Below are 23,418 nucleotides of genomic sequence, written 5' to 3' on the forward strand. Positions count from 1 at the left end.
CAGTTCTGGGAGCAGCTTCAGGGTCTCTTAAGGGACAGTGCAGTTATTCAGGACTTTAAAAGAGCACACGCCTCTTCGTTTTTACGACTATTCTCAACCTGATAAAAAAAACAATTCAAGCGCTGAGGAGACGCCAGTGCAGCTTTAAATGACTGTCACCCTAATTCACCCCTGGAGAGCCAGCGAGTTATAGTAGAAGGTCGTTTCCTTTGGACAAGTCTCAGCGAAGGTCAGTGATGGGTTCAATTCCCACAACTTGAGTAGAAGAAAACCTTCAATGGTGTCTCTTGATGAAAAGCACCTCAGCTGGCTGGATATTAGCATTAGGATTAATTTGAAATTGTATCAGTCAGGGCAGTGGGTGTTACCTATTCAGGTCACATGTCACGGGGGATGGAGGATGGAAGAGGGGTGGGGGTAGTAAGAGGGTCGAGTGGATCCAATAGTGGCACTGCCTGGCTGTCACTTTGGATTAGCTTCCCAGTGAGGTGAGCCAGTTTCCCCCTCTCTGTGTGATGTCAGGGAAATGTCACGCTGCATGCGACTTTGTGTCAGCCCAGAACAACCATTTTGCCTCCAGTTCAGATTTCTAAATAAATGCTCACAGTAAACTCCCATGTGCAAGATAGACTTTGCTGTCTCAACCCATTAGGAAGTCACCAGATCAGACGAGAAGTCAATTTTGCATGGCTGTTGTCCTCATTAAGAAGCATTACTGGATCATTTGACCCACCCTCTCATACAGTGTGATGATTGAGAGACTGTGCCGTGACTTCTCCACCATTTCATGCACAGGTTTATTATTCACACCAGATCAAAAATGATACAGTTGTCATATTGGGGCTTGTCAGTAATTGCATTTCCCCAGTAAGGAACATTTTTCATAAAGCTGAGTACTTTGTAATGTGCATCTGCAAGTAATAATGTGGTAATATGTTTATTCTCTGGTTGCCGAATCAGAATGCAAAGATTATAAAAACACTAGGGTGTCTTCAACCACATCAGCAGGCCCCTAAAAGCAGGCCTCTAAGCTGCTTTTAGACAAAAAACTGCCATATGATAAAGCAATGCAAGAGGCTTTGTGTTGGCGGCGTGTTGCTTCGTGACACAATAAAAAACGTATTAGGAATTCAAGTTTGAGTAAGAGATCTGGATGCTTATTAGACGCCAAAATGCTGCACAACAGGAATGACATTTATATTTACTCCGACTGAATAAGGCTTCAATTCACACGAAAAGCTCAGCTCAGTATAAATGAAAATATGCAAAAGGAAAACAGAATATTGTAATCATTAAATGTTGTATTCCACTGTAAAAAAAGGCAGATAGTTTTAAGACATTTGAATCTCACTGAGTAGCAACGAAGTGTTCACAATACCCATCTCCTTAGCAGCTGTTGAGATGTTTACACATTCAACTGTTTCAAAACTAACCTTGGTTTAATACACAGGTTTCAACGCTAAGGACTTACAGGCAATGAATAGTTTGATTCCCAAAACTAGTCTTCTTTGTTAATTGAAATTCTTAAACATATAAATCTGTCTTTTTCTCGCAACCATGGAAACCAACCAAGTAATTTCTCCTCCCTCCAAGAGTGAGAGAAATTCTACTGCAATGTGTTGAAAAGATGACCTTGGATGCTTTCTCTTTGTCCTCCATCAACACTTTTTCTCACTCATCTCCTTCCCTTGTATATCTCGCCCTTGTCACTTCTCACTCAATTATTTTCTCCTCTTTCTGCCCTCTACCTCCATTTTCTGCATACATCCACCCCCGAACCTTACACACATACACCTCTCACTCTGTTTTCTGTCCACCCAGCACCAGCTAGAGAGGAAAGACAGCCAGAGCAGCTCCCAGCACAGTGTGTGCAGCCATCGCAGCGCCCACACCGATTCTCCAGGCCACCCACCCTCTGCCATGCCCAGTGAGGCTGTGGTTCCCACTCCAGCGGCCCCCACCCAGCCTCTGCCAGGCCTGCCCCCTCAAGACCCCGCAGATGGCACCCTCACCCTCCAGAAGAAGCCAGACCCCTTTAAAATCTGGGCGCAGTCCAGGAGCATGTACGAGAGCCGACGTGAGTAGAATCCAATTCTGATTTTTGAAATGTTAAGGTTTGCTGACTTTGTAGTTTAAAAGCTCAGCGAAGTTTATCCCCTAGCAACATTACAGACCTTTTAACCTTCTATAAGTGTGAATATAGCCGGAGATTAACTGGCAGGAGATGTTAAAGGGCTTAGTTTCAAGAAAAAGCTATCAATGGTGTAATGACCTGCCTAAAGAGCTGAAGCTAATACCACACAGTTTCTTTCAAGATATACTTTTATGTAAGGATTTAAAAAGGAACTTTTGCCAAAGTGTTGGATAAGAAGGAAGATACATATAACTATCGTATTTCAACTGTATATATGAAAACTAAAGCGAGCAGCATGTTAACTTAGCATAAAACATGAAACCAGAGGAAAACTGATAGCCCGGCTCTGCCTTCAGTCTGCCAACCAGACTCTGGTAAAAAAACACAATCTGCCATAACAGGACTGTTGGTGCAGACTGTTTCTGGCTGTAAAGCTGCCGGTGGGAGAGATTTCTGGTCTTCAGACTAAGCTTGTCCTGTTACCTTAGCAGCGATACGTTGAATTGGTATTGATCCTCTTATCAACTTTCTTCAAAGATGGTCAAAATGTGGATTCGTTCCTTATCTTTTGCATTTTTTCTGGTCTCTGCCGTGTGTACTGTTATTTTCTTCTGCCTTTTTGATAAGGTATTTTTTAAATGACTGAGTTAAGCACTGTTAATGGTTACTGTATGATTTTCAGATTAGATATGGAGGTCAGGAAAATATGATTAAACAGATCATTGCTGTGAGGAAACTTTAAAAAGTATAATGTTCACTGATTGGATGAACCTTTTTGATTTTAAAAGATTGAAGAGACTTTAATTGAGGTGGTTGTGCTTGGAGTGCTAAATAAATCTGTTTCTTTCAATTGTGGAGAAGTTGCACAGACTAAAAGAATCCCAGCTGTGTATACATTGTGACCACCACAGGGCACATCTCTGCCTTTGTGTGTTTGTGTGCCCTTTTTGTTTACTAAACAATTGTGTGCTTACTGAGTCACAACTGATTATGTGACAAAAGGTGCCTCCAAGAGAAAAGTGTCCTTGAAAACACACAAGTGCTTGCATTGTGTGTCGTACTGGCTTTCTCTCGACTGAAAATAATAGTCACGTTAAAAAACCCAGTAAAGGGACAAGACACACTTTACCTTTTTTTTTTAAATGCACATAGAAAAACGGATCACATTTACATTATCAGCAGCCAAAAAGCTTGTCTTGTGCCCTTTTTAGTCACTAGAAAAACAGAATATCCAGAACTGGAACACTAGAAAGTAGGCAGCCTCTCTGTAAGACTCCTCAATATCATTTGCAGTCATGGCCTACTCCTGCATTATTCATAGGGAAACACTGTAAGGGTATCAAACCACTTATTTTCTCTTTCTGAGAGAAGAGCGTAGGAGAAAGAGGAAGGATCTTCCCAAATAACGGGTTCACCGACTGTTCTGAATTACATCTTTCAGATCCCTTGTACTTGTACCTGTAGTGATATTTAAAAAAAAAAAAGGATACAAGGTCTGTATCGGATACATCTCTGTGTTTCCAAAAACACAAACAAATATATCTTTGTCTTGATGTCTATATGTGTGCTGTGTTAGCACATCGTGATTGTCGCCGTCACTTTGCAGTGTTGGTTAACAATCATGGCTGCCTGTAGAATCTAGGACTGCTGCTGATTAAATATTAACTGGGCCCACAGAGGGCTGCTTTAAGCTGCGGCTGATTGGTGTATCTGTTTGATAACCCCTGAAGGAGCTGTAGCCCCTTTCTGAGTCGGCGGGGGAGACGCTGTGAAACAAGAAAGGGAGAAGGAGACAAAGAACGACAGAGAGGCTAAATTTCTCTGTCTGTATTTCCGTGTGCATGCTGCCACACACACGTGCAAGAGTGATTTGTGATTCCATGCATCCATTGAGTGCAAATGTGAAGAAATATTTCAGTGCCAGTACAATGTGACTGAAAGGTGAGCTTTGGGAAATTCTGCTTCCCATTGTCATCTGTCGCTTGATTTGGCAGAAAGCTGCACTGTCAGTTTGCACTTTGTTCACTACTTAACAGTTGACAGTTGAGGGTTATTTCCTGTACTGTAAACTTAACTGTAGCAGTTAAATCCACGCACAGTGTTCAGGGGAACTGGAGAGCTGAAGCTGATGCATTCTCTACTGGCCTTGCGTGGCAGCCGTGTCGACAGCAGGAAGGAACGGTCGGTGCCTCCTGTGCCGAATGGCCCTGTGGGTTGAACAGACAGACACCAAATTGCCTGTGTCCTCCTCCACAGTCTGCTCTGTCCACAGTGAGATGCAAATGCACTGGGGGGGGTTATGCATGTAAGAGCGTTTGATGGTGAAAAGGAGAGAAATTGGTTAAAGTGAAGCTACGTATCCATGCGTGTAAGAAAGGTTCAGTTTAGGCTTGGGCGGTATGACGGTATTACGGTATACCAGGGTATTTCGAAATACCGTCGGTATGATTTTCAATACCGTGACGTCANAAGGAACGGTCGGTGCCTCCTGTGCCGAATGGCCCTGTGGGTTGAACAGACAGACACCAAATTGCCTGTGTCCTCCTCCACAGTCTGCTCTGTCCACAGTGAGATGCAAATGCACTGGGGGGGGTTATGCATGTAAGAGCGTTTGATGGTGAAAAGGAGAGAAATTGGTTAAAGTGAAGCTACGTATCCATGCGTGTAAGAAAGGTTCAGTTATACATCTGGGTTAATAATAGGGATCGCTATTGAGTGTGTTTTCAGAGCGCAGGCCGTGAGTATTATGAGTTCACAGCATGAGACTTTGCAGCCTAATTTGGGGTCTATAAACGCGAGCAGAAGGAGTTTTTATCTGTGTTGTGTTGAGGCGAGGGAAGGAGCAGCTGTTGACCCTGCCTGCTCTCATTCTGACGCTAATAGAAAAACCAACACCTTGTTGATCAGCGATAACACAACTGGATGGACACAAAATGAGAGGCAAAACAAATGGATTTAGAGCAACAAGCACTAGTGATTAGCCTATATAGATGCTAATCAGTCAACGCTGAGCAGAAGCAGCAGGTCTTTGGCAGATTTGGTGGTTGAACTCCATGTGGTCCCCTAACCGTTGGTCTTGTGTATTTCAGTGCCAGATTGCCAGGAGCAGGACATTTTCCTTTGGCGGAAAGACACAGGCTTCGGTTTCCGTATCCTGGGAGGAAATGAGCCCGGAGAGCCTGTAAGTATCCCCTCCACTTTACCATTAATGGTTTAAACAAGAGCTGAAGATTAAAAATGTTTCAAATGTACACACACCCCATCCTCAATATTGCTGATCATTATTTATAAATATCTCTTTTGCTTTGTATGCTTCCTATTTCTATAAGAGGTTCCCTGCTTCGTTGGTTTTCTCCTCTTCCTCCTTTTTCTGTGCCGAGTCTGCCTTCAAACCACAGCAGCAGAAAGTCCTTTCTCTCTGTCAAACTGGAGCTCGCCCTCTTGAGGATCATACAGACGGCTTGTTAGGAGAAGCAAAGGCCTTACCCACAATCCCTCTGGTTGTGCGCCATATATTTGTCTTAAAAGGAGCAACTAAGAGGGAAACAGGAAGGCAGATATTGAGGAAAAGAGGGAAATAAAATGGCAGCAGGCTTCAAGACTACCCCACAGGAGTTAGTACTTGTTGTTAGTGCCAAAAGGTGTTGCATGGTAGTTATGTGCTTGTTTCTGTCAGAGCCCGTGTTCACGCCCACACAATGCCTAAAGCACACAGGCTTCTCCATGGTCCCAAAAGGCTGCTTTGGCCTTCTTTGGTTCTCTGTCAGTTACAAATACCTTCAAGTAATGCATGAGTAGACTCAGAACCGCTGCTGGGTTTAACTGACTAATTTAAAATCAGAAGAAGATAAGTCAGATCAAATCAATTGAATTAACTGCAGCATAATGACTCTTAATAAGCCATGGATCAGTATCATAACTATAAAAGCTCCTTGATTCACACCACTCTGTCAAAAAGAATTGCAAAAAAATGTATCAGAGAATATCAATGTTTTGGTTTTAAATGCATGACCCTAATAATGTAGTGTTTTTTCTCTACATATTTTCTCCCATCCCATATTGGTTATTTGTTTGAACCTACAGTGACCCATATAGACAACATGAATTACGTTGTTACTTAAGAAATCCTTCACAATAGGCATTGCGTGTGTTTTCCTCTTCCAGATCTACATAGGGCACATAGTGAAGTACGGGGCAGCAGATGAGGACGGGCGCCTGCGGTCGGGGGACGAGCTCATCTGTGTGGACGGCACGGCGGTGGTGGGCAAGTCTCACCAGCTCGTGGTGCAGCTGATGCAGCAAGCCGCCAAACAGGGCCATGTCAACCTCACTGTCAGACGCAAGTCACAGGGATTTGGAGGTGATGAGAGTTTAACATAGAGCAATGTTTAATCATACCTGTAGCATGCAGGCTCACATGCATATTAAGTAGCCATCAGGATGCGCAACGAGGGGTCAACAATGTGACACTATTACCGGACATAAAATACACATTGTTTTCACATACACACACATTTAAATAATATGTACACATGACAAAATATGTATACATGTTCATTTTTAATTCATTTCTTATCTTATAGTTAGGTTATCATTTAATTGTTATCTTTGATTGTATCCTTCGTTTTATTAATCTGTGTGAATCTGTGCTATCCTGTTTTTCAATTTACCCTGTTGCTGTTAAACTACTGAATTTCCCCACGGGGATTAATAAAGGTCCATCTTATCTTATCTATAAACATAAAGACACTGCTTCCTCTGCTTGCAGAACAAGATTTCTGACATAAATACGTTAATGAAGTGTTCAAGTAATATTTTTCTAACTAGTTGGATTTCTTCCCCCCCCCATCCCCAGTGTCAAAAGGGGAAGGTGAAGTTCCCCCGTCGCCGGCCTCCTCCCACCACAGCAGCACCCAAGCACCCAGCCTGACGGAGGGCAAGCGGACCCCCCAGGGAAGCCAGAACTCTCTGAACACCGTCAGCTCTGGCAGCGGATCCACCAGCGGCATAGGCAGCGGGGGTGGAGGGGGCAGCGGGAGTGCGGTGGTACCTGCCTCCCTGCAGCCGTATGACGTGGAGATCCAGCGCGGAGAGAACGAGGGCTTCGGTTTTGTCATCGTGTCGTCTGTTTCCAGGCCCGACGCCGGCACCACATTCGGTAAGTGAGACACGCTGAGCTGGAGCTAATTGAGATTGACAGCGACTTGAATTAAGTTTGACATTCAAATTCATTTTGTTTACTATAGCCAGACAATTTAGACTTTGATCCGACTCAACGATTAGATTGTTTGGGCATTTGTAATCTGTATTGGTGCACGTTACGTGAAAAGAGTTTTTCTGAAGATCCTTATTTCTGTCTGTGATGAATTTACTCTCAGACTGTGAGCAGCATGAACAAACAACTATCAAGCAGCAACATCCCTTAGGGTTCTATAAAGCAATAACAAAAATACTTTCAGACTTTAAATGTCTTAAATTATACCCTTGCAGTGTTTTGCAGAGTGCGCCAAGATCATTCAGAATGTTTTTAATAACACATAGAATGCAACTAAACATCCATTTCACAATTGCACTGTCAAAAGTATGAAAGTAAGAGAGTAGACCAGTACAGGTGATATACATGTTATCATTATATTATCTTTTCAGTACTTCCATGGAGTTTATTTACAAATAAATAAATAACTCAACCTTAATCAATCAAATCAGAAAACCATTTAAGATGACAGATTAGTAAATTAAAATGTATTTTTGGAAAAGAACACTTAACTATTGTGAGGATGCGCTTCCGAAAAATCACACTTTTACAGTATAGGTGCTAATGTCTCCTGACAATCAGATACCAAACATCCAATTACATTAAGACAAGTGAGATCAAATAGTCTTTGATTTCACTCAATTCAAGTTAAGATGTTTTCCCTTTTGAAATCAAACCAAATGCAACGCTTTCTGAGCCTTTTGTAGACATACAGAACATGAAGAATTGTATCTCCAGAGTCAGAGCATGAACAGCCTTATGCAAAGCTATAGCAAAGAACCACGTCCACAAGTATATGAACCACTGAGTGAAATGATTGATGCCATCTTGTGGCAGAACCACAATATTAAAAAGAAATTGAATTTACTCCAGTTTATTAATAGCAGACAACTGGCATGTGACAGGAGTGAGCTTAATGCCACAGACCGAGGTCACAAACCTACTATGATGAGCTTGGGGATAAAGAAATCTCCTCATGTGTGGAACACGCTCCCTCCGGATCAGGCCGCCTGCAGCTTTATCAAAACACCATCATCACAGACTCATGCCTCACAGCTGCCCTCACCGATTCATTCAGCATCTAATAGAAATCTACTCAACACACTCCGTAGCTGTCTGTACCATTTACGCGTCACAATAAAACAACAGAAATAAAGTTGGTCAGGAATTGATGAGGAACTGCAGATGTCTTCCTGAAACAAATGTGGTATTAACCTCTGAATGATGAATGTCCGATAGCAATGTCATGCCCTTGTATCGTAAGCCATTATGATGATGTACTGTGGTGTGTCAGAAGCAAATCGCAAGAATGGATGAGACGTTAGCAACACTGACTGCCCAGAGAAAAATCATTGATCCCATGGGCTAATGTTGTTACTCTGCAAAATGCAAGAATGAATATGTTATTTATAGTGACACCAGAGAGAGTGCAAGTCAACAACCTTGTCTAAACGTCTTCTAGTCCTTATGAGATTCCAGTTTTTGCTTTTGCTTCACTGCACTCCCATGCTCCATCACTATTTCTCTTGGGACGATGAGATGAATGGATTAAGGGCTTTCATGTGCTGATCTTGGATCTCTCTCCTGCACACAATCTCCTAATGGATTCCAACCATGTGGGACTCGAGCTGAAATCTGACAGAGGAATGTGTATTACTAAAAAAAAAAAACACAACATGGCTCTGAAGATTCTTCCATCATGATTTGTCAGTCTCAAGATGAACACAGCAGTTTCAGCTGGTTCAATCTCCCCTAGATCATGGATACATAAACCATTTTTCTTCCAGTCCAGCAGGGCCTATCCCCCCCTCTCATCCCTTCCTGCTATGACCTGGGGTTGGGGTTGTGTTTAGCAGGTTGAGCATTAAATCCTGACTACTTGGCACACCCTGCAATATCCCACATCTCATTATTAAGATAGAGTGACAGGATACAAACGCATTTTTCAATCAAGACTGAGGGGAGGGTAGCTGCAAACTGAGGTGATGTAATAAATATGGATGATGCAAAGATTCTGGATGGAAGATGGGAGCACAGGGAGGAGCAGAGATAACGGGAGAGAGAGAAGAACTGGAGATCCTCAGGGACTGTTCAGACCTGTGTAAACAAGATGTGCAGTATTGAACACTGTCACTCAGGTGCAGATGTATTTCTTGCAGTTGACCACATGACTAGCGCCATATGTGAGCTATAGGCTGCACATCTCACATCAGAGTTAATCCTGGGGAATCTTCATCATTTTTTTTGAGCTGGTTAAGATGCCACAGCTCAATAACCAGAACAGCTCCACTGCAGCAGCAATGGTGTGCTTATTGAGCCCTGGCGGGGAGGTGTAGTCATGATGCTGCGACCAGTGTATTGATAGGCTGTCTAGCTTTAGCCACCATGGACCCTGACTTATGATTCACAGCCCATTGATTTATACGTCAGAAGAGAGATCCTGAATTCTCCCACTCAGCCCATTCATTTTTATATGACATACAGATTTATCCCGTCTTTCTATGGGATCTAGTTTTCCGCATGAGTACTGATCCTTCATGTTTTCTGAGACTGAATTGGAACGTGGTGATTTGGATAATTAACTTTTCCGTTTGTCTCTTTCTCCTTGTTTTCTTTCTGTCTTTTCCTTTTTTCTGAAATCAATACAACCAATAAACACAATCAATCAAATCATCATCACACACTCTTTCTAACACAAACAACTTACACGCAAACCAACATGCATGTTTACATAAAAGCTGGAAATGCTTGTGTGGCCATGCCCCACAAAATAGGACGCATAATCGAGGGCAGCCCGGCGGACCGCTGTGGGAAGCTGAAAGTCGGGGACCGGATATTGTCTGTGAACTGCTGCTCCATCACCAACAAGTCACACTCGGACATCGTCAACCTGATCAAGGAAGCCGGACACACAGTGTCGCTCAGGATCATTCCGGGTGATGGTAAGGCTTTTGGCTTCTAGCCTCACATGGCTGTTCCATAATGCAGCATTATGTGACTTATTCATGGAAGTAGTGGGAAGGAAAGGGCACCGCTGCTTTTCACAGGCAAGAGCACTTTTCATCAGGGTGTGAACCCTGGTATCTGGGAGAGTGAGTCACAGAGTAGGAAGAAGGTGAAGTTGCCCCCAGAAACAACTGAAGCGCATCTACAAGTCTTCTCTATATTCATGCTTTTTGTTTTATTGACTTCACTGCTGCAATATTTTGTCAGCATGAAAGGACTTAAGCACTGCTCAAACGTCATCAAGGGCTTCCTGTATATGTCAATATATTTAGCTTAGGAAAGTCAATAGAACTGCATAATATCAGAATCAGCAACCTTAAGCTCAATATGTTGGGTGAAATCTGTCTAGTGCTGTAACAAGTGTCAGGGTGCTTGTTACTGGCTTAGCCACTGTTCTACCATTGACAACTCTTGAGAGGCGCTGCACTGTAATAGCCTCCACAGACACAGAAAGTGAAGCTCAATTAAGACCGGAGAGAGAGACATGTGAACAAACTCCCCCGCACACATGTTCACTAACTTGCTTGTGTGTGCTTATGCAGGATGCGATGTGTCCTAATAGAAAACATGGTATGGCCAAGTACAATGTGAAAGATGGCATTTATTGGTCCATCTTATTCTCATTTCAAATATCAAGAACGATGTGTACAGCAAACTGTTCAGCTCAAAGAGAAAGCGTGGTGGCCCTGAGGAAGTCATATTTTCTTGGAGTAATGAGGAGAGAGTGAGTCAAGGAACATGAAACAAATGTGTCCCGCTGATTTTCTAGCCAAACATAGACAGTGCTGTACTCCTGCCAATGTCAGTGGATACTAATGTGTGGAGCAGTTTTCTTGCTTGTGATAAGATGTAACTATAAATGATGCCGAAAGGAAGTCATGAGGGTCTTTTTCCCTATTTATTGCTGTTTCTTCCATGAGGTTGGGGCCAGTGCTGTCCATGAGCAAATATGACAACATCACAGGCAGTTAGCATCAGGCTGAATAGAGTAGCCTGTGGGCTGTTCAGTCGACTCTTCTGAACAGTAACATTTTGTTTTCCAGAGTGTCTTTTGAAAACACAGCTGCTGGGCAAATGCATTTAACAAAAGCAGTCACTTCATTTTAGTTCAAATGTTTTTCTTCTTTAATTTGTGCGTGCTTCTTTGCAGAATCTTCCAATGCTTCTCTGCTGACTAACGCTGAGAAGATAGCTACCATCACCACCACACACACACCTCAACAGACCACAGAGTCCAGGTACAGTAGGTGGAGATACATCTTTGTTGAAAGTATTATTTGATACAGGACAATGTGTATTAATGAGTTTCTCTTTTTCAAAAGGAATAACTCAAAGTCGAAAGGAGCTCCTCTACCTCCACCCATACAAACTCAGACAGCACAGGTAAGAATAGATGTTTTCATTACCAACGGTCAGTCAGGTACAAATATAAAAATGAACAGAGGAAAGCTAGATAAATAACCAGTGTTTAGCCAGAAGATAAAAAGGCCATGAATCTACAAACAGGTCATATTAAAGGTCCCGCAGCTCCTAATACTAAAAAAAGTGTTGATCTTTCTACTCTTTTATTTCACAATATAACAAAGTATCAATGAATGCCATCCTATAAACTTTAAGGAAAGCAGCATCTTAACAAGGCACTCTGCAGTTATTTATGCAGCAGTGTTGAGCAGCGCTCTTTAATGACAGTCTTAACATAATGACAAGGTAGTAAGCCTTTAGGGTTCTGCGTCAAACTGGGTATTAAGGTTCAAAATTAAGTTTCCCTTACTATGCCTTTAGCATCCTACCGGTTATTTACATTTGAACTCACATCTTATTTCATTGATGTCTAAGTAAGGATGTCATATCCTAAATACTATTTGTCTTTTACATATAGAAACAGAAATAACCATATTATGAAATATTACATGTTGACTAACTGTTCCCTACATGTCTCAGATGTTCTACTTGCATGATATTATCTTTAGCTTGTCCGTCCTTTTTTCTTTCAATTGACCTTTTGCGTATTAAAAAAACAAAAAAACACACAGTATCTATTCCCATGAGAGAGAAGTTTCATTGTATATAAATCTGATTTTGGAAGAGATCTCACTTCTTTTGCAGAGTATGGTAAGGTGTAGGCCCAGCCCTTGTGATGCCCTTGCTAAGTGATCTGTACTCTGCTCACAGACTCATGTGGCATTAATTATTCATTCATTCCAGTGTGTTGTACTGCCATTGACATTTTGTGAGTCAATGTGGGATATGGCTTGATTAGTCCTGAAGTGTGGACTCACCTTTTGACTCCCTTGTGCACCACGGATTAGTCACCCCGCCCTGTGACTTATCTCTCCTTTTCTGTCTCATAGGATGCCGAGTTCTACTCTGTGGACCTTGAGCGGGACGGTAAAGGTTTTGGCTTCAGCCTGAGAGGAGGGCGGGAGTACAGCATGGACCTGTATGTCTTGAGACTGGCAGAGGAAGGGGCTGCTGTCAGAAATGGAAAAATGAGGGTATGCAACCATTCAAATCCGCATGTGTCGCTACTTAGTTTATAACTCTCGTTTCTCTCTTCTATGAATCTACTCATCCATTAAATAGCTATGATAATAACTTGGCCTTTCCCTTTTAGGTAGGAGATGAGATTCTGGAGATTAATGGTGAGAGCACAAAGAACATGAAGCATTCACGTGCCATTGAACTGATCAAGAACGGTGGTCGGCGAGCACGCCTCGTCCTCAAACGGGGAGATGGATCTGTACCTGAATATGGTAGGTTAACGGGTTGAAATGTGTGTCTGTAAATAACACCACTTATGTCAGCCTTGAAATCTTATTATTGTTCAAGCTGTGCACACCGCAGACTAAAATAAAGCCTCTTATCGGAGGGACAAATACTGTCTTTCAAAAAGAAAAACATTGATTTTCAAGAATTGCATTACTGTATATATAAACATTTAACAGAAAGGCACTTTACTAACTATGGATTGTGACCTGTCAGTTTCAGCACAATATTGAGCCGTCAAATGTTATTGATCAATACAGATATGGCTGCTGCTAAAGCTTGTTCAGTGATTTATACTCTGTAGTATCTGCAGTAGAGATGTTTTACAGCTAAAGTAATATTCTCTCCATAGAGCTGTGTGCCCGGCTGATGGATTATTCCTCTCACTGTTTGAGTCATATCGTTGGATTTGTCAGCATTCTTTTCTGGGCTTTAATATTCTGATGCTTTCCTTCTCTCAGATGGATTTGTGATACAGTATAAAGAGTTATGTTTCTTTGTCTTTCACTACAAACCCTTTCTTCTCGATCAAGATGCACTGTAAAACAGCCTCTTGTCTGTTTTATTTGTTTTCTCCTCTCTATATCCTCCTTTCTCTCTGTCTCTTGTTGCTGGGCTCTTCCTCCTCTCCAGCGATGATGGCTCCTCATCTCGCTGTTGGTACAATGAGGAATGACAAGATGGGAGAGCCCTGTTTCTACCTAATGGGCCAAAATCAGACCACGGTTTGTAGCCAAAAGTCTGTCCCAACTCACTCGCCCTGTCATCTTTTTCCTTTCGATTTGATCCACCCTTCCTTCCAGCTCATACCTACCTGAATCCCACTCTGTGTGTGTTTGCGCGCAGGTGTGTTGACAGTGTGCATGCTTTATGTCGTGTCATGCCTGAATTCAACTTACTTTAACTTAAATCTGTACACACACAAACCCTTCCCCAGCCCCACACCAGATTATTTTTTACTGGGACTAATGTAATGCCACCTCCCATGCTGCTACCATAGCAACCCGTCTCTAATTTGGCAGACCTGCAACCAACACACTCTTTTTTTGCTTTGAGTTTGTTCCTCCCGATGATGCACCATTTTTGTTTTGAATGATTTCCTAGGTGTCTGCTGTGCCATTGATAACCCCTGCCCTACACTTGCCGATGTGTTGCACCTGCTGTTGATGCTGACATCACCTTGTGTCTCCGCAGCCCTATAGAGAAATCATATTGAAGTGATTCATCACTTCAATGCATTTTATGTTTATAGATCAATTTAGATAAGCCTGATTGTTTCATGGGATATATACTCAGTATAAGAAAGAGCACATGTATGCATGATATCCATAAATCTCTGCATTGATTGGCTGTCATGTCAATGCGAGAGCACACATGAACCAACAAGGAAAGCCATGTCTGCTGAATACAATACATGTCAAATGTTGATGTACAAGTATTCCTCAACCTCATTCATCTAATAAGGTATTTCTAGTCAACAAGCTCCTCTTTGTTTCTCCTCTCCTGCAGACGGCAGCAGTGACGGGCACCCTCCCACACCCGGGGCACAAAACACTCCGGAAGTGAGAACGCTGCCGCCTAACAGCCGATATCACACCTCATTGGAGTCCAGTTATCCACCAGACCTTCACAAACCATCACGCCAGGAGGAGGCTGCGTGTGGCCGAGCAAGGGACAGGGCTGGGTCAGATCAGATGGACTACCAAGGCCGGCAATTTAATCCCCACCATCATCACACCTGGAATAACAATCACAGTCAAAGTTCCCCCAGACAGCCGTCTCCAGAAGATGGTCACAGCATTAGCAGTGACAACAAGAAGAGCCGAGGCCGCAAGGTCAAGAAATCCGATTCAGAGAGCGGCATCTCTAAACTCCTGAAGACTCTGAGGAAAGACAGCTCGGGGAAAAAGGCTGCAGCTGCCCAGAAACTGAGGGGGCGAGAGCTCTCAAACAGCAGCTCTACTTTGGACGGGAGGTCCCGGCAACGTCGCGGGTCCCTTGACCGCTCTCCAACATCAAAGCGTGCCCCTTCTCCAGATCGCCGGCGGGCCAAGTCCATGGACCGCAGGGCAGAGCGAGCACATCGCGACCGCACACCTGAGAGGGAGTACGACGATGGCGGGTTCCTTGCAGCCACCCCTGAACGCAAGTTCTACGAGCGGAGGCTCCTCAAGGACCCGCAGACGCCTAGACAAGTCAAGGAGGCCACCACCCCAGAGCGGACCAACAACAACGGGGATTCCTTCTCTCTTTCCAGGGGTCGTACATGTGAGAGAGCCACAAAGAACGGCAACCTCCTGAGAGACTCTTCGCCAGAGAGCAGGCAGGAGAGGTTTCCGATGAACGGGACACCGGAGCGACGATACCGAGTTGAGCGGGACTCTTCCCCTGACAGCAACTACAGCCGGGAGGAGCTGAACTATGCAGCAGCACCCAGACTGAAGGATTACTACGGCATGATGAAGAACAACGCTGCACACAACAATGCTGCCTACAACAACACGGGCCATAACAATAACGCAGCAGGCCGCAGCCCAAACCAGCTCCCTGAGCCCAAGAGAAGGCTGTACAAAGAAACCCCCAAAGACCTCAGCATCTAGAGCAGAGACCCCCCTCGCCACTCTCTCCTCTATCTGTGCAAACTATGTACCATACACTGGAATTGGACTTCTGAGGATACTAACTCTTGTGCTTCATTTGGTTGACCGATTTATTTGAATGATTTGATTAACTTAACTACTTGTGATCCTACCCAGAGATTCATAAAACAGCAGGAGTACAATCCTATTATCAGTTCATACTGGTTGTTTCGTCATTGTTATAGTTATTTTGAACATAACAGAGGTTGTTGTACTATAATAAAGGTATTGTATGTGCCTGCATATGAAATCAGTGATATTGCTTTTTGTAGGCATTGCTGAATCTAAATATTTGTTCCCTCAGAGGTATGAAACATGCTTCCAGTTGTGGTATCTTCTAACTACTAAGCTTGTTTTCAACTTGTTTTTAGATGTCTGTTCCATTCCTGAATTGCTTTACTGAACAAACTATAGCACAAGACACTGATGGTTCACAAGTGAAAGTCACGTTGGACTTCAGGCAAAAATCTAAATTTAAGATCTGATGGTGAAACTAGAGTGATAATTATATAATTAATATATGACTGTGTCATTTGCTCACTATTTATTTTTAATTTGGCACATATATTGAGCAAGCTCAATTTCTTGAGGACCAAGGTAGAAGTGCACACTGTACCTGGAAAAGCATGCTGTACCCTTACTTGTGTTGCATCCCTGAAATGTGTGGCAGCTCACCCTCCTTTGCCTAAATACTCACACACATACACTTCTAAAATTAAGAATAGAGATCAGACAAAATTGGCAATGTTGTTAATAATTGATCCCTTGGAGGAGGATTTTAAAATAAAAATGAATACTCGCATTGTTTCCCAGTTTGAACTGATGTAGCAGGGGAGTAACCCGACTCACTTTTAAATACAGGCAAAACGGTTTTGGTAGATTGTTGTGGAAAAATCTAAATTTGTTAAAAAAAAAAAAAAAATGTTTTACTTAATATGAGTCTGCATTTTGCCACAATACCAGCTTGAAGCTGCCATAAAATATGATTTTTCAAATATGCCAAAAAAAAATTGAAACACAAATGTGTAAATTAATCCTGTGCAAGATGCATGTGTAAATTTAAGTGTAGTTTAACCACTTTATCTGATAGGTCTGAGCGAGAATAATCGATAAGAAACATGCACTGTACTCCCACAGTAAGTGTTAGCCCTGTCCCCATGGTAACCACACTGCGCACCGACCACCTCCTGGGTCCTGACACAAAGAGCTGATGTGGTTTCTTGTGTTGGTAAATATGGAGTCGCGGTACAGGAGACAACCAATCTGCCATGCTGAGCCATGCTGTCACGCCACTGGAGTCTGACTGCTGCTTTATAATGTGTTTGTGTGTATTCTCCGTTTTATGTTTCATTAAAAAAAAACTAAAATATATTGGATAAACCACAACAAATGCATTGTTTGATCACTGTTGTCGCCATGGTACTGTATTAACAAAAAAGTAGAAAAAAAAGGAAATACATTTAAGAAGTTAACCTGTTGGCCATCACCTGTAAAGAATTTTCCAGTGTAACTATTAGGAACCTGTCAAGGATTAAAATGTTGCCTTTTTCTTGTACAAAAGAGAAATTTATGAAAAACCTCAGCAGTGAGGAATGTGATATTGTGTTTATATCTCTGAAATGGACCTGATGATTTATGGGAAATATGTTAATTTACTCTGGATCAGGTATGTAAAGACATTTTAAAAGACTGTATTTGGTCAATCAGAAACTGTTTGATGGTTTGAATCTCTCTCGATGGTTAGCCTGCCTTTGTATTATAAAGCACTTGTATGCAGTCTGTGTTCTTCAAGCATTATTTCTTGCAATGTGCTCCGGACATAATGCTGTCTCTGTGTTGATAAAAGCAGTACATGTATATGGGCCAATCTTTTTTATAAAACTATGCATATATAAATACTACATTGTTCATAGCTTTATTTGACCCATGAAGCTATACATAACATTAGTCTAAGTACAAGTAGATGTGGACTTATCCAGCTTCTTTCCTTGAGATGGATTACAATGTATATGTAGCTATCAAAAGAAGTCTGTGAATGCTATTTTTATTATCAAATAAAGTTTTCCATACAAATTCAAAAGGATTTCATATTTCTGCACAACCGTTTTTCAGTAATGTCTCTGGAGAGTTTGATCAATCTTTTTGATCAAATCACTCTGGTGTGTCACTCCTGGTCACACTACGTTTTAATATGCAGCTTTAGAGACTTTCTTTTATTGAAGATCGACACTGGAGGAGAATGTACTACATTTAATAATGACTTTACAACGGTTCAAACTTAAATCAAAATAGTAACATGGAAATGTAAAACATTTAAAGATGTTAAAGTATCGGCTGTCAACCGCATGGCTTTTCTTGTCTACAACATTGTCTCCCTCCTTACACTCCTGGAGGTAATATTTTGTTATTGTTACGATAGTAGTCATTGTTGCAATAACACTAATCATTCCACTGATACTTCATTACTTCAAATGGTGCAGTGTAATAATAATGATAGTACAAATTGACAGATTAATGAACACTGTTCCGAACCATACTAATATTAAAACTGGTTTTGAATGGTATTTTGATTGGGAGAACAGTAAAGTATAAGTTGTCATCCGTCCAATACTCTTTAATTAACTTCATTAAAATGTTAGAGCATGTATTTTTTCTTTTTTAGTTCTAGATTTAAGCAGCGAGTGATTGATTTTTTCTCTCCATTAAGCTTTACTTCAGACTGCTCTGAGGTATATCTGTATTCCATGAAAGCTCCACTGGTAAAATGGTTGCTATAGCTACAGTACACATGAAGGTCATTACTGGAGAGATCTTAGGGTTTGTTTTGCTCGAGTCTGGCATACTGCACAACCAGGAACTGAGTGGGAGAAATCACGTCATCACACGAGTTAACGTCTTTCATCTTAGTGGTACAATTTAACGCTACATCTGTGAAATATTGAAGCCATGAACCTGTGCAGATCTCAAGTGGGTCTCATTCATAAACTAACCGCAATATCTATCTAATATGCACATCTAATACAACAGGAAAACTTGTTGTTAATATGCATATCTAATACTCTAAATAGGTTTTCCTCTTTATTCTGAAAACTGATTGAGAAATGTACAACTTTTCCAAGGATTCTTCCAACAACTGATCCTTCAGTAACACTTTTCTCTAAGTCCCCCTAGAGGGCACTTATTAGCTGCCTGCCTAAGAACTTTGACTACATAATGTAATACACACTACAGTATACAGCAAAGAGGACATATTTAAAGTGGACCTATCATGCTATATTTGAATAATATAGTGTAGGACCATACCTATATAAGGCATATTTATACTTTTTATTTTTCAAAATACCAAACAGATCATGCATTTTAGCCATTCCTCATTTCGCTCAATTTAACACTGTCTTTGCATGGGCTGATTCTGTGAGAACAGCACCATCTACAGGCCTGGCCTATGTACTACAGCGTCTCCAGCGCTTTTGAACGGCAATGTCCGTGGCTGTCTCCTCCTGATTGGTGGAGTTGGCCCAATAGCCGAAGCGCCACTTCTGTGACGTCATAGAAGTGTTCAAATCTGGATCAGTCTGTATCAGATCCGTTGCAGCCCCTTTTTAAGAGATTTGGGTATGGAGGAAAATAGAGAGGGTTGTGTTTTCTGACACTTGGTGAGTTCCCTGGAACACCGGGGACACATATTCATGTATAAAAGACGTACAAAAGTGCATATTGCATAATAGGTCACCTTTAATGTTAACTATTTGTTAGCAATCATAACTGGTAGCACAGTTCAAGTATTTTGCATTAGTAAGCAAAATACAAAAATGTAACAAATGGTTTATTACACTATAAACTGAATCACTGACAGCTCTTAGAACATTTTAAGAGTTTATTAATGTAAAGCATTATATCATATATTATACTCCCCCTGTGAATAAATACATTGTAAGTTTATAAGTACCGGTAAGTCATTGTTTCCATTCCATAACCTTTGCATCAAGGTGTCTCTTGATAATACTGTTATCCGATAATCCTAATCTAATGACGAATATTAATCACATTAAATAAAGGTTAACTACAAAGTTGGTGTCACATCTATAATCATCCTTGATTAATAATGTCATAATTCCTTAGGTAGGCCAATTCTTAAATTCAAGGTGCCCTGTGATTGAAATAACACCAGGAGTAGCAATGCAGATGCCGCTACAAAAGAAATTAAAAACGCTATTCTCAATTTTTCTATTTCCCAAATATCCGCACCAAAAAGCTCTGTATCAGAAGAGCACTAGTTGTACTATAAAAGCTCTTTTGCCCCCCACATTTTAAATAAAACATGCAACAGAATGAGTCATTTGCAAAGTGCGTTTTATTTTACATTGCCTTGGTAACATGCGTCTACATTTAAAAATAAGCCGGTATCATATGATCCAACTGTAAAAGATTTTTTCCCTTTCCTCTTGGAAAAAATACATTTTTAAGTTGGATATTCTGCAAATACAGAACAACTCTGTTATGGCCAGACCTTTCCTGCAACTGTCTTTAGGTTGAACCAACACATTTGTAAAAATACAAAAAGGAGTTATTTCTGTAGACATTAGGCTTCAGTCGTTTTACCAGGGGAGCAGAAGTCTTCTTCTTGGATATTGGATCATGGAGCCTGTGTCAACGGTCCTTTTATGCAGGAGACACCGAGCTCGTGGATACAGACGAAGCCTCGGTCTTAGTAGAGGACGCTCCTTCCTCCTCCTCAAATGGATTTTTACCGCAGCACAAGGTGGTGATCATGCAGTGGCGGAACTGCTTGTTCATGCAGATGTAGATCATTGGGTTGTAGACGGAAGAACTCTTGGCAAAGAAGGCCGGGATGGTCATGAAGAGTGGTCCGAACTCAGCTCCTTGATTGCAGAAGATCCACATGGCCACACTGGCATAGGGAACCCAAGACACCAGGAAGGAAAGGACCATTATTACTACCATCCGGCTGACTTCCCTCTCAGCCCTCTGGGTGGTCTCAGACTCCTGCTGGGCAGCAGCAGCCTCTTTGACAGCACAGAGTAGACGGCCGTAGCAGAAAGAAATGATAATCATTGGGACCAGGAAGTGGCAGACAAACATGTAGATAACAAAGGACTCATTGTTGAATCCTTCTGCACGTGTGTAGTAGTCGATTCCACATGAGCACTGCATGCCCTCAGGGATGTAACGAGACCAGCCGACAAGAGGGGGCACAGCACAAGCTGAAGCCATCACCCAAGCGAAGCCCAAACCCATGATTGCGTGATCCTCCCCGAAGCGGAAGCTACTGATGGGCTTGCAGACAACGATCCACCTTTCAATAGCCAGGACAACCAGTGACCAGAGGGCAATCTGGCCACCAAGGGTAGCAAAGAATCCTTCAATATTGCAGCCGAGGCGTCCTAGGACGAAGTAGCCGTGCATAGAGCTGTACATGGTGGTGGTGAATCCTCCAAACACCATGAAGAGGTCAGCCACAGCAAGGTTCAGCAGGATGTAGTTTAGAGGGGTACGCAGCTTCTTGTGTTGGATGGTGACAAACAGAGTGAGGAAGTTGATGGGGAAGCCAATAAGGATGAGGAAGAACATGTAGGCACCCAGGGCGGCGTAAGCTGCTGGGTTGACAAGGTAGTACTGAGGGTATTCATAAGGACTCCTGACAATGCCAGTGGTGTTAAGCATAGGGATGTAAAAAAATGGTCCCTCTGTCCCGTTCATGTTTGCGGCTTGCGGTTTCAATCAGCCCTTCAGTTTTGTTTCTTGGATGGAGAGGACCCTGCTACATGTGGATCCTGGTGGCCAAGGTCTGGCTTTTAAAGGCACACCTTGGATTATCCATTTGTATGTCTGTCAGCATAACGTGATTTAGGCCAAAGTTAATATCTAATCCAGCAGCCACTGCAAACATATCTGACAACTCATCAAGATATCAAGGTTACTCCTGCTCATGCATATTATGGAGATATTGATAACTGCTTTTTTAAGTACCTCATGCTTAAAAAGTAACCTTTTCATGTGCACTTTATTTAAAAAGATGCTATTTAGGGCTACTTTTTCTGGGCACATAAAACAGTCGGGGTTTCTCCATATTTGCATGAATTTCCTTCAGACGCTCCCAACTCCCAAAGCGAAAAAGTCCAGATGTAGGCGATCATAGATTTTTAAATATCACAGGAGCATTAAAAAAGTATGAACTCTAGTCTATATGAAACACAAAAATCCCTCATATATCTTCTAAAAAACAAACAAGATTTTTACTAATACAAAGAGCTGTTTAGTACTGTTACACTTTTTTAAATTAATAATAATTTTGACATTTTTTGTATCATTTTTGGATAAATTATCTTTTGGTTTTAGAAGATTTTTTTTTTTAAATAGGGTCAAAGGACTTTTACAATTTCTGAAAACCCACAGTAATGTTGTTTATTTGCTTGTTTTGTTTCCAGTCCAACATCTTGATGTACTGTCATATGCCAAATAGTGTGATAAAGTACATTTGTATCCTTCTTATCATTATCATTCTGTAGATATTTCTAAAAGTTGAATTGCATTTCAGGCCAACGTTTTAGCTGCAATACAAGCCATGTTTAACCACAGATATTCTTTACAGAGATTTCAATTTCAATATTCTTGCACAGTAGTGTCCTGGCCATGATAGCAGCAAACGATAACCTCAAAAATGTCTTCAAATATATGGTCACCTGTATTCAATTTGTACTGTACTGAATAGAAAGCAGAGGCACTAGTGTTGCTGAGTGCTGGCGCATCTTAGCTATCGGTAAAGAGCTTAGTACTTTCCTACTGGGTGTTGTATAAAGAGATTTGGGGCTTAGGGGTGTGCTACTTTCACAGGCCTGTAATGGATTTAATGTTGCAGAGCGTCACTATTGCTCAGTGGGTTGTTGCCTTCTTTAGATTTGATATGTTCTTTTAAATATTTTGTATTGGTTGCACGTCAAAATAAAGCTTTAACAATCCATGACTTAGTTAAAGTATTTATGAAGAAGCAGCTGGTTCTCTTTGACGGCCTGATATGGTGTAAGTGACCATAGAAAGTCACGTTTAAGCCACGTTGAAGCATTTTCAGTGAATGGCTTGCATTTTCTCTTTCTAAAGTTACCTCTTGATGGTTTGGCCATCACATACAGTGGGGCAAAAAAGTATTTAGTCAGCCACCAATTGTTCAAGTTCTCCCACTTAAAAAGATGAGAGAGGCCTGTAATTTTCATCCTAGGTATACCTCAACTTTGAGAGACAAAATGAGAAAAAAGAAATCCAGAAAATCACAGAATTTATTTGCAAATTATGGTGGAAAATAATTATCTGGTCAATAACAAAAGTTCATCTCAATACTTTGTTATATACCCTTTGTTGGCAATGACAGAGGTCAAACGTTTTCTGTAAGTCTTCACAAGGTTTTCACACATTGTTGCTGGTATTTTTGGCCCATTCCTCCATGCAGATCTCCTCTAGAGCAGGGATGTTTTGGGGCTGTCGCTGGGCAACACGGACTTTCAACTCCCTCCAAAGATTTTCTATGGGGTTGAGATCTGGAGACTGGCTAGGCCACTCCAGGACCTTGAAATGCTTCTTACGAAGCCACTCCCAAGGCACAC

The 23,418-nt window shown here is 41.7% G+C and overlaps 2 protein-coding genes across 10 annotated transcripts in view; one reads left to right on the forward strand and one right to left on the reverse strand.

Moving 5' to 3' along the window:
• Positions 1–17,700, forward strand: part of LOC104953754 (membrane-associated guanylate kinase, WW and PDZ domain-containing protein 1) — a 100,078-nt gene extending 82,378 nt beyond the window's left edge. For 6 of the 9 annotated variants that reach the window (XM_010780748.1, XM_010780747.1, XM_010780749.1 and 3 more), the window contains 10 exons: positions 1,822–2,077; positions 5,224–5,315; positions 6,299–6,494; positions 6,990–7,292; positions 10,127–10,330; positions 11,545–11,632; positions 11,717–11,777; positions 12,746–12,889; positions 13,009–13,147; positions 14,670–17,700. In XM_010780748.1, coding sequence (XP_010779050.1) covers positions 1,822–2,077; positions 5,224–5,315; positions 6,299–6,494; positions 6,990–7,292; positions 10,127–10,330; positions 11,545–11,632; positions 11,717–11,777; positions 12,746–12,889; positions 13,009–13,147; positions 14,670–15,760 — 2,574 coding nt within the window. In that variant the 3' untranslated portion in view covers positions 15,761–17,700. Of the gene's footprint in view, positions 1–1,821; positions 2,078–5,223; positions 5,316–6,298; positions 6,495–6,989; positions 7,293–10,126; positions 10,331–11,544; positions 11,633–11,716; positions 11,778–12,745; positions 12,890–13,008; positions 13,148–13,793; positions 13,886–14,669 lie in introns of all 9 variants that reach the window. The other 3 variants (XM_010780754.1, XM_010780756.1, XM_010780750.1) reach the window with 2 other exon arrangements.
• Positions 17,701–20,461: 2,761 nt separating this feature from the next.
• Positions 20,462–21,520, reverse strand: rho (rhodopsin). Its single transcript, XM_010780757.1, has one exon. The coding sequence runs from the start codon at positions 21,518–21,520 to the stop codon at positions 20,462–20,464; it is 1,059 nt and encodes a 352-aa protein (XP_010779059.1).
• Between the last annotated feature and the right edge of the window lie 1,898 nt (positions 21,521–23,418).

The sequence above is a fragment of the Notothenia coriiceps genome, unplaced genomic scaffold, assembly GCF_000735185.1.
Source record: "Notothenia coriiceps isolate Sejong01 unplaced genomic scaffold, NC01 NC01_scaffold00022153, whole genome shotgun sequence".
Classification (NCBI taxonomy): Eukaryota; Metazoa; Chordata; class Actinopteri; order Perciformes; family Nototheniidae; genus Notothenia; species Notothenia coriiceps.

Excerpts from the sequence above, each read along its gene's own strand:
- rho (XM_010780757.1), bottom strand. The coding sequence starts at position 21,520 with ATGAACGGGACAGAGGGACCATTTTTTTACATCCCTATGCTTAACACC.